The following is an 11,274-nucleotide window of genomic DNA, read 5'->3' on the forward strand; positions in this document are numbered from 1 at the left end:
ATTGTAAATTTTTTTGGTAACACAAAGACAAAGTTTGCATCTTTCAGACTACTTGATTTTGACTGTAAGTTCACACGAGAGGGACTCTGGATGGAGAGGGAGAGAAAATAAATAGCAAGAAAAGGACGAAAAGACCCTTCTTGATTTTTCAACCCATTTTCATTTTTTTATCATTTGAAAAAGGTTAATTGCACTAAAATTCCTTTTATTTCACTAATATAGCACTTATATATCCTCAGTTCGTATTTGGAGCATTTATATGCCCTAGGTTGTTTAAAATCATCACTTTAATAATTACCCTCTATTATGAAAACTTGAAAGTTTTCATCTGAAAGTTCTCCTATAACATAATGTTGACATTTTATAATTTTCTAATAATTTAATTTGCTAAACTTATTGTTGAATATGTCTAAAGTTTATTTTTCAAATGGAAACATAATGTGTTGAAATTAAACTTTGGGTGGGATTAACAGTAAATTTAATAAATATTAATGAATAAAAAGTTCTAAATTTAACATGTGAATATTATATGAGCACTTTCGTTTAAAAATGTTTACATTTGCACAACAGAGTATTAAGTGTTAATTTTAAACAACTCAATGTACATAAATACTCGAAAAATATTTGAGGGTATTTAAGTGTTAGATTAGTGAAAATAAGGCAATTTAGTGCAAATTAGGCTTTAAAAAACTATAAAAATGCCTGTTTTTTGGAGTTCAGATACCAAGAATTCCTCGTAGAACATTTTGTATCAGTTACATTTACATTTCTCATTACAACTAACAAATACAGTTATAACTACGAATGTGATTTAAGTTTATTATTCAGTCACAACCAACCCCATAGAACTCTGGAAAACATGAAACTTCCAAAACAAAACACTTCCAAGCGCAGTTGCAACTTTAAATTGCAAAATATTAAAACTGAACCAACAAAAAGGACAGCTACAATTAATAACTGCAGTTATATATAATTGGTAATCACGTTACAATTATAGTAACAAAGAGACATGCAGCCTGCTGTGCCTAGCAAAAAAGACTAGTCAACTTCCCATCGGGGGTTATCAACATGTGACGTGACAAAACGTGACCAAAGACATAACACAGACTGAAATAGAGTCTCAATAAAAAGGGAGAAAGGGGGAAAAAACCATAGCTGTTTTGCATCAGAAGCCTAACTTACATGATGTCAGCATTAGAAACCTACTATTTATACAAATGCACGATCTATTTTAACATCATTCAGGCTACCGAAAAGAAGGCTTTTATTGGGATATTTGGGTTCCATAACATCAAGTTTCGTTGATCAACGAGCATACATAGCAACACCTGCCTAAAAATGAATAAGGCGGTTATCACAGAAAATAGCAGTAAGATACAGCACACGGACATCACTGGGACGCTACATAGATGCTACAGTGGTACCTAACAAATATTTCCTAATATAAGAACAAACATATTAAGCTAGAAAGTGGACAAAAAGCCATCCAAAAGGTTCATGAGCTTAAATAAATCCTGCATAACGATAAAAACAAGATTTGCTCTCCAGGCTATCTACCCGGAGGCAAAATTAGAGCACATACAAATAGGCCAAACCCATCAATAAACCAAACCCGTACAATCTCTCAGCCTTTGAAAAGCGCGACAATATAATCTGTCATGTAGATGGAGCTGCTTCTGTTTTGACCTCCGAAGAAACCTCATCAGCTTTCCCTGCGCCCTCAGTCCTTAATGGTGCTTGTTCTGCAAAGGTATAAATATCGATTTAGAAAGACATCACAGGGTTAAATAAGGATGAATGGATTTAGTCTGAAAACATGAACGAGCGAAAGTTCCAAACTACTACAGGAAAGGTCATGCTTGCAGTATTTGATAAATATGATGCTCATGCATCGAGATTAAGAATGTCATGGTCTACCATTAGACTTCAAGTGTTAAATAGTTAACCGATGATAGCATCTAATCACCAAAACCAATCTTTTTATTGGTGCATAATGTATATGCACGGCTGTGATAGATTTTAGTGTCCCATGATCTACAAGTAGTTTTTGTTTAATCGTTAGTGCCTGGTGATAGAATGTCATGGCTTAGAGCAATGGAACTTATCCACCTCATAGACAAAAGCTTCATAACATTCAAAATGGTACGCAAGAAACACAGCAAAAAATATATTCGAAACAAAAAATAATTTGAAGAAAAAGGCAGTACTTGATGTTGTTCCATTTAATAGAGAATATATGAATTACAAATATAATTAAAGAACAAAGAGGAATTAGAAAAGCTGCAAGCTTAATGAAGTATGATGTGTGTGCGCGCATATGCATGCATGTATGTATACCATATATTAATAACAAACAGGAGGCAGGGCTAAAATTGAAGGAGACAAACCTTCTTCCTTGAACTAAAAGGTAAGGGGTATATTCATAATTTTACAACAAATCCAAAAGGTTACCCAAAAAACTTTAATAACTAACAAGTTCAACATTAAGACGGTTATACCTAATCATTAGCATAATTTATCTAGATAAAACATTATGTTAAGTGATAACTTCACCTAGATTGAAATTAGGAAGAACTGCATGTCAAGGAAACTTCTCTTGGAAGATCATTAGTCTATGAAACCAATATATCCTTCTCAAGAGATAATCAAGCAACATCTGTAGGGATTAGCAGTCTCAAGTAACCAAATTCTTAATAGGTCAATGTGCTACTTGTTTTAAATCTTTGGTCTTAGATACGTAGTGAGTTTATATGCATAAATCCCAGTCTTGCATAAGTTTATTCAGAAAAGTCATATTTACATATGTGTGTTCACTCAATGCGACTTTTTACTTCATAAAAGAGCTTCTACTTGTAAGTAATAAGGCACTTTAACAGATTGCAAAAAACCATCTAGTGGATGCACAGAATCTAGAGGTTCAAGGATTATACATCATCTGATTCACATATACATGCTGAAATACAGATATTGGTGCGTGTAAAAAATGGCTGATGGTGGTTTGGCAAGGCAATGTCAACCAGCATAAAGAGACTAATGCTAATGACAAACAAAGATGTCTGGTACGAAAAAAAACTACTACTACTACTTTTCAGCAAACACAATCAGAGCAGAATGCATACTGATTAAGCAAAAGAATATTCAAGTCCAGAACAAATACCTTCATCATCAGTATCGTCAAGATCATCATCCATACCACCCATACCACCCATTGCTCCCATATCCATACCGCCCATTCCACCCAAGGCGCCCATATCCATACCGCCCATTCCACCCATGGCTCCCATATTAGCGAAATTCTGTATAAGATGATACATGTAGCGCAATAAGGATAAATCGCCAATATGTTAAAACTAAAACATGTATATAAAGGAAGGACGGTAAATCTCTTACCGAGAAGTCCATTCCACCCATGTTCAAATTACCAGTGTCTGATATGAACAAGAAAGTTAGCTAGTAAAACAGGAAGAATATCTATACAAAATGTGAAGTTCTGAGATATACTCCAAAATCGAAAGTAAGCAAACATAGATAGTAGATATCAAATATTTATAACTTTTAGTTTATTTTTACATGTAGGACCACAACAATTTTGCAAGAAGTATTTAATAGCACACATCTAACTGAAAGTAGTAGTAACATACTTCAACTTGTTCCTATTCTTTAAGACTAACAGTGTGTGAAACCTTTATAACTGTCCAACAGATGCTGCTCAAGAAAACACTGCCCTATTATAAATGAAGAATCGTCCCTGCATAAATATATTTATAGCTGTTGACAAGTATAAACTTGAAAAATCAAGTGTCTTCAAATGACAACCACATACATGTATTAATCTATATGTATTCAGGACCTTTTAACCGTGTCAAAAATTGGAGACACAAATTGGTGTTGGCTGGACACAACAAACGTGTACTACTGGTCATCAATTATGTCTGAAAGCTTTACTCAGCTTAAACAATGTTCAATATGAAGTATGTTGTGTCGCCTCTGTGAGTAAAATAACTAATTACATTGCAGTTCCCTTTAAGATTTTGGCTTCTATAATCAGTGAACAGCAAGCCAACAAAAAGATTTATATGGGTTAATATACAAATATTTTTAAAAAACACTCGTATATCACCATATCGTAACTTCTAGATTGCCAACCCTGTGTCAATGTCACAATAAGAAACTTGCGTGCATGTCTATAAATTGTTGTGTATATTAACAAAATCTCAACGTACAGAATACACTAAGATTTATTTGTACCTCTCATAGTTGGTTTCACAGTTTTGTCAATGGTTCAGATTTAACTTGTGCAGGTTCAGGCAGACAAATAATCATACAAGTAGGCAAAATACATTGAAATGAAAATTCAGCAACCTATCCTTAACATATTTCAAGCATATTCCAGAACTTAAATGCTTCTGTAAATACTCAAGCTGTAATCAGAATTTAGCAGTACTTTGGTTAGTATGACGCAAAAAACCTGCATATTTAACATGACATGACTTCCTGCGAAGGAAAGTTTAAGACCCAATGCTCTATTTAATTTCCAAAGAAAACAGACGTGTAATTTGTCCTTCTATTTCTTTAATACATATTTATTATCTTTGGATCCATTGAGTACTGCTATTTAAATCGCATTCTTAACTAATATTATGTATATTCAAACAGTAAACACAGACCATTGTTATCATCATCTTCGTCCACCCACTTGTCCCAATCAACTTTCACATAGTGCGGTGTTTTGACATCCCCTCGTAAAAGCTTCTTCCACCAACCTTTCTCTGCCTTCTCCAGCACACAAAAGATATTCCTAACGCCAGTGTTTAGTTTACTATCCTGACAATTGAAACTAGGAGGGTAAGGAATATTTTTATCAACTCCAGACTTAGTTAATAACATCATAGTACCAAGCCTTACCTCTACATTTACTTTATCATGAAGATCCAGTTTGATCTCATACACATAACCATCCGCACCCGCTGTCGCAGAACAGGTGAAAACACCATCAGGTTCAAGATTCACTTTAACATTTGTTGCATCAGCCAATTGCACTGTGATGTAAACCTTGTCAAGCCTCTCTGCCCATTTAACTTCAGGATGACGACTGTAAAAGTGAAGGACTTAGGTATAATAAAGTGATAGTACTCTTTATGAAATAAGGAGTAAATGTGTTCTACATATATCACAAAATATAGATCAGTTAGAACCATCATTACCATGCATCAACATGTAAGCACAGCAGCAGCAATTGAATAAGTATTTCAAATACTAAGAAAAATGAACAAAAAATAAAGCATAAGGTCCTCGGTGCACCACTAATAAAGCTTAGGACAGTTTAAACTTTAAATTTATGCACTTGGCGTAAATTTTGTTAAAAGCAGTGGGAGTTGCAAATGCATTTACAACAGCATGAATTTCTAAATTCTTTTGTTGGAAGACACGACAATCTCGTGCAGCTGTTATTTCCCTATTTTTATAAGTATTTTTTCAACAACTCTTTGGAGTTATAACACCACCCAACTAAATGAGCATATTGGACTTTTGACGTAGTTGGATTCACTCTAGGCTCCAATTATCCCTAACCAAACATGCCCTTAGGATGTTTACACAGCCTTAACCCATATAGATAGTGAGAAATACTAATATTCCTAAGGAAAAAATGACCAACTCCCCCTTAAAGTATTGTTGAACTCTCAACTTCCTCCCTAAAGTATCAATTTAACTATTTTCTTCCTTAATCTATGTTTCTGGGCTTAATGTGTCCATGTTGTGAGCCCACAGTCAAATAACAGATCAATGATGTGACAATGCCTTTTTGCAGTTCTTCATTTTTTTATCAGTATAACTCCTTTCCCCCAAACCAAAAATTTTCCAACTACTTTCCTATAAAACTTTTTACCCTTTATCCCTTTTTTGAAATTGGAAAATCATTTTTGACTCGCAAAAAAAATACAAGTGCAAAAACAAACAAACAGTGCCACGTCATTGATCTATCAAAATTTAGACTATGGGCTAAAAATGACCCCATTGGGCCAAGACAAATAGTTTAGGGGAAACATAGGTAAATTGATACTTTATAAGGAAAGTTGAGAGTCCACCAATACTTTAAGAGGCATTTGGCTGTTTTGTCCTATTCTTAAGGAGCTAGTAGAAGCAGAAAACAAAGAGACAAATGAAGCTAATAAAACAGGAAAAAAGTAAACAAGAAAGGACAACCAAAAAGAACAGCCACCTGCTGGTGGTGCTACATTATTGAAAGCATAATGCTTTCCCACCCCCACCCCCACCCCCCTTCTCCTTCATTTCCTCCACCCCATCCAGAAGATGGAGCAAGCCAAAAAGTGAGCACAAATATTCAAGCTACAAATCCCAGTTATTTATTTACCTTTATGCAGGCATGTAACGTGATGTAAGGGTGGAATTTGAGAAACCAATTCATGAGGATTTAAGTACATTGCACAATACGTGTGAAAATTGAAAATAAAGGTAAATAAATAATCTTAAGCACATACTGAATCTTACATGTTGGATGCAATTTGTATGTTCCCTTGCCAAATCTTGACAACCAGAAAGTGATTTTTGGTAAAACTCTTCAAATTTAATACGCAGTTTGTTCACCAGTAACTATTCACAAGATCACACAATAAAAAATAAAGAATACTCTTCCCCATAAATACAATATAACTTAAATCAGACAAACATTTGCTTGAGGACATGTTTGTTTCATCTATGTACAAATAATACGAAATTCATTTCCATGTAGAAAACACATTTTTGGGGTTTTCCGCAGTTTTCCATGAATCATGGTTGTTGAGAGCGGAAAGCGGAGCAAAGCAGTCAGACATCGCTTAGGCTTTTTGGGGCTTAAGCGCTTCAAAATGGAAAAAAGTGCTAAGGAAAAAAGGTATCCAAATCCATTAAATATGGATAAAAAATTAAAAATACTTGATCAAGTTAAAACCTAGAGAAGAACACTAGAGAAGTATAGGAGAGGGGGAGAATATTAGAAGGATGTGAAAATTGAAAGTATATAGTGTCTATGCTAATACTGCCAACATTAAGGGAGCTCAAGAGGAGGCGTCGCCGCATGGCTGAAGGCGGAGATTGCTGGAGACAGAGATGGTTTTAGGGTCTAAGGTTTGTTGGATTCATGTGAAGATGGTTTGCTGGAGGCATACTTGTCGAGGAGGCTTTAGCAACAAGCTTCACCTGAATTTGAGGTGGGCGTCGACAATGTGAAGTCAGAAAAGGATTCTTCATTGTTAAAGGACCGCTTCCACTTTAAAACTGCTTAAGTGAGGCTTTTTACTGCTGTTTTCAACATTGCTATTTTTTTCTCAATCAATATCACCCAGAAAGCATACATGGAAATCATGTACTTGGAGGGGGGGGAAAGAAAGCACAAAACACCTCCACAATTATCACTAGAAACCGCAAAACATCTCTCTACAATTTTTATTTAACTTTTTTACCTTTCCAGTTATTTTCGCTCTAAACTCTAAAATGGGTTTCCACAAAATGCTATTTTCTAACAATTCAAGAAAATGTTTCTTGAAATCATCAAAGCAGCCAAACACATTTATTAGGAAACGTTTTGGGGTTTTTTGACAATTGCTGCCTATGTCAGAGGGTTTCCAACCATTTCCATAATTTTCCAAGCAAAACAAACAGGCACTGAACAGAAATTTTCAAGATTACAAAACCTAGAGGAGGAATCTTTGGAAGCTCACATCTTTTAAAAGTCTAGTGGAAGAAATCAAAGCCATAGTAACTGAGAAGTCATCTGCCCACAAAAAATGTTGCGCTTAGATTTTCTACTCCTAGAGCGGAACTCCAAAGGGACTTCTTAAAAATATATAAGACAGAACCTAATATGAGGCAACTTCAATTGACAAACAATTTGACATGGACAGAGGATGTTTTGCGGAGCTTCTTCACTTTTTTTTTTGTCAAAGTAATTTATAAGCTAGTTTTTTTCCTACTTGTTTGGTATTTTCCTACTTGTTTGGTAACATCCCATATAAGCTAGCTTTTAAGCTCCATATAAAAAAGTTGGGGTTCCCCAACTTTTGAAAATTTTGTTTATAAAGCTCATCTGGTTAAGCTAGATTTGACCAAGTAAATGACAATTCTACTCAAACATTATTTATAAAATTTTTATCATAAAAGCCAAAAACCAAAAGCCACGAAAGCCATCTTAGCTTATGAGCTTAAAAAAATAAGTTCTCCCAAACACCCTCATAAACATCTTGAAATGAAAAGGCTACAATGCCCACAACAAATTGGTTAAGGACAGAGGATTACAATTGGGTGTCAGGGTTGGTTGATCCAGATCAAACATCATTTCTCTTGAGGGTTCTGATCCTTCTCTACTATTTGATGGTGGATATGGAACCAAACCCAGAACTGGAAAAAGAAAACCCATCTTACCAATTAAATGTTTTCTTTATCTCTTCCATAAACTTTTTGAAACATAATCACCTGATCCAACCAATAGTGCGAAGAATACCCAACTCTACTAAAAGTGAACACTTTTGGTAAAATGCCTTAAGCTTTTATAGAATAATATCCACATATCTACATTGATTATGGGTCAGATGAAATTTGAAACAATTTAGAATCAAGGCCTGCGAAAAAAATGGAAGCATGGGGAGAGACTCTTATTTACCACTTTCATTTCCTTTGTTTCTAATTAAGAACTTTTTTCCACAAAAAAATGGAAGACTGATATTAGAAACGGGCATGCCCCGAAAATTTTTATTAGGTAGATTGGATTCATCCTGATCAAGATCTGAGCCCACAATTGATTTTTTCCTTTCTTCAGGTTTTCATGTTTGCAAGTATGAAACCTTAGTCACTAAATCAAATCAAATGTATCATAGTGAGCAAATATGATCAATGCTTCTTCAGTACTAATAGTTTTGGTATCGACATGATTAGAATCAACAGAGGACAACTGAAATGACAAATAAAAAAGGCCTTCTATTAAAATGATCAGGTTTGACAATCTTAGTATCTTACTAATCTTACTGGTTTTTAAAATATACTTTTTGCTGTATGATGCATCAAAAACAAAAATTTTACTCACTAGGCTCCACCTTTATCTTGTTACATGCATATTTGACTACTGAATCATTTTATTAGTGATATACTGTATACATGCAAAAATGACCTATGTACTTCAATTACACAGGCAAGCACAACAATTAACCAATAACTGGATGAGTAATTGGATTCATATTTGCATTTCATCTCGATTATGTGTGTGCGCACACACGAGTTGGGAGTAGATATTTTTAGATCAAATGAAAAAGAACTTTAAACATATTCTGCTCTTTATCCTCCATGGGATTATGAACTGACCAAAATTCAAAGGTGAACAGTGACAAATGAACAAACTAACAATTTACAAACAGTGCATGTATGGTGCAAAAATGTTGTCTAACTTTTTACTTTTAATGGAAAGAGAGTAATCTACCCAACATATATATTGGCTATATTTAACACAGAATCGGATTTGGCACTTGGCAGTATTATTGAGAAGATATCCTTTGGTCAACATGGGGTGGGGTGTACATCATCTTATCCGATACTGATGGACAAACATCACAAACCTGCCACATTCATGTTTTATACACCATTTTTTTGGGTGGGAAGTGTCCTACATATCCTAGGCGATATACAGGTGGAACTTTCCCCTTTTGACACTTTTAAAAACTAATGCTGCTGGAGCAACTCAAACTACTCTTGCCTTCAACATTTTATAATATCATGTGAAAAAGTATGCCTCCAAAAACTCTGCCGCACTTCTACTAAATGCTGTCCACTCCTTGTCTGGAAAGACTTGCACTTCGTAGAAAACTGCCGAAGTAAGAGTAAAACGATAAGAATTTTCTAAACACATGTTGGGTCACACAGTTCTCATGTTTATCCAACAGATATCTTTGACATCTTGTATCACTCTACATATCAGACAATAACTACCGAGTTTCTGAAGTCTCTAATTACCCACTCGTTATCTAGCAAGACAATCCACAATCAACAAAAAAAAAAAAAAACATTAATCTTCATCCCAAATTTTGTAAGGGGCGCACTAAACGAATTTTTTTTCAGAAAGCTATAACAACAATTACACATTCTTTATCTCCTTAATTAAACAGGTCAAAATACCATCATCAGAAATTTCATGAATATGACACCCTTATATACAGCAACCCCAATTAAAATGCGGATAATGAGAATTTATGGCCAAAAAAATTATTTTTACTAACTGTAGGAAACAAAATGCCTAATTTCAGTTATTGCCACTTAAAATTCATAGCAAAATCTTCGCAATGTATACGATCAAACCAAGTAAACGAATTGAAACCCTAGCCTATCTGTTACATCAAGTAACTTCGAATCATACTAAAAGATGGCCAAACAACAGTACCTTCTAAGTATAAAACCCCTAATGAACTGATCTTTGAGAGTTTACCTCATATTTGCTCAGAGAATAGAAACCCTAGAAATGAGGAGGGAGCTGCCGACGGAAATGGTGCGCTGTATTTTTTCTGCTGCTAATAAGCGCAACGTTCACAGCGACTATCGAATTTAAAGGGCACTACCTATGCAAAAAGACGATAATGCCCAACTTTTTCTTTCGGATTCGGGTACATGTCCATAACTAACCGATCCGAATTGGTGTCTGTCACGAGGGATAATAGCAAAGTAGAACTCAAAACTAAATTTTATGATAATTTGAGGGTGTTTGGGAAGGCTTATTTTTTTAAAGCTTATAAGTTATGTTTGTTGTCAATGGCTTTTAATTTTGATGATAAAAAATATTATAAAAGTTATTTAAGTAGTAATTTATTTAGTCAAACCTAGCTTAGTTAGATGAGGTTGTAAGCTAGGTTTTTAAAAACTAGAGTATACCAACTTTTTAAAATGTGACTTATGACTCATAAGCTAGTGTAGTTCCTATTTTATCAAACATATAGAAATAAAAGAGCTAACTTAAAAGTTTGTTTGAACAAAAAATACCGCCTGAAACACCATCAAAATTTAATAGTGCTAGTCAATTAGACATAGAACTAGGATAAAATTATATTATATTAGTTAAGTATAAATGGAAAAAAATTAGAACTGAAATAATTGTACAAAATCATCTCACTTTTTTCTATTTCTCTATGTAAAAAGTGAGAATTCTAGTTTCTCAAATTATCTCATGGTTTAGCCTAGAACTAGTTTGTAAAAAAATAAAACTATATATATTCTTTTTTTCATATTTCTCTCTTTTTCCTC

At 34.2% G+C, this 11,274-nt stretch overlaps 1 protein-coding gene across 1 annotated transcript; it reads right to left on the bottom strand.

Annotated features, from left to right (window-relative positions):
• Window positions 1,245–10,568, bottom strand: LOC109842805 (uncharacterized protein OsI_027940-like). Its single transcript, XM_020411694.1, has 6 exons — window positions 10,466–10,568; window positions 4,906–5,092; window positions 4,668–4,824; window positions 3,391–3,428; window positions 3,158–3,296; window positions 1,245–1,742 (listed from the first exon to the last, which is right to left on the bottom strand). Exons 1-6 carry the CDS (start codon window positions 10,468–10,470, stop codon window positions 1,657–1,659), a joined length of 612 nt encoding a protein of 203 aa, XP_020267283.1. The 5' UTR covers window positions 10,471–10,568; the 3' UTR covers window positions 1,245–1,656.

The sequence above is a fragment of the Asparagus officinalis genome, chromosome 5 (assembly GCF_001876935.1).
Source record: "Asparagus officinalis chromosome 5, Aspof.V1, whole genome shotgun sequence".
Taxonomy (NCBI): Eukaryota; Viridiplantae; Streptophyta; class Magnoliopsida; order Asparagales; family Asparagaceae; genus Asparagus; species Asparagus officinalis.

Excerpts from the sequence above, each read along its gene's own strand:
- LOC109842805 (XM_020411694.1), bottom strand. Across the intron at positions 4,825-4,905 it reads ATGATAAAGTAAATGTAGAG|GATAGTAAACTAAACACTGG; the intron begins GTAAGGCTTGGT and ends TTCAATTGTCAG. Across the intron at positions 3,429-4,667 it reads CGAAGATGATGATAACAATG|ACACTGGTAATTTGAACATG; the intron begins GTCTGTGTTTAC and ends TGTTCATATCAG.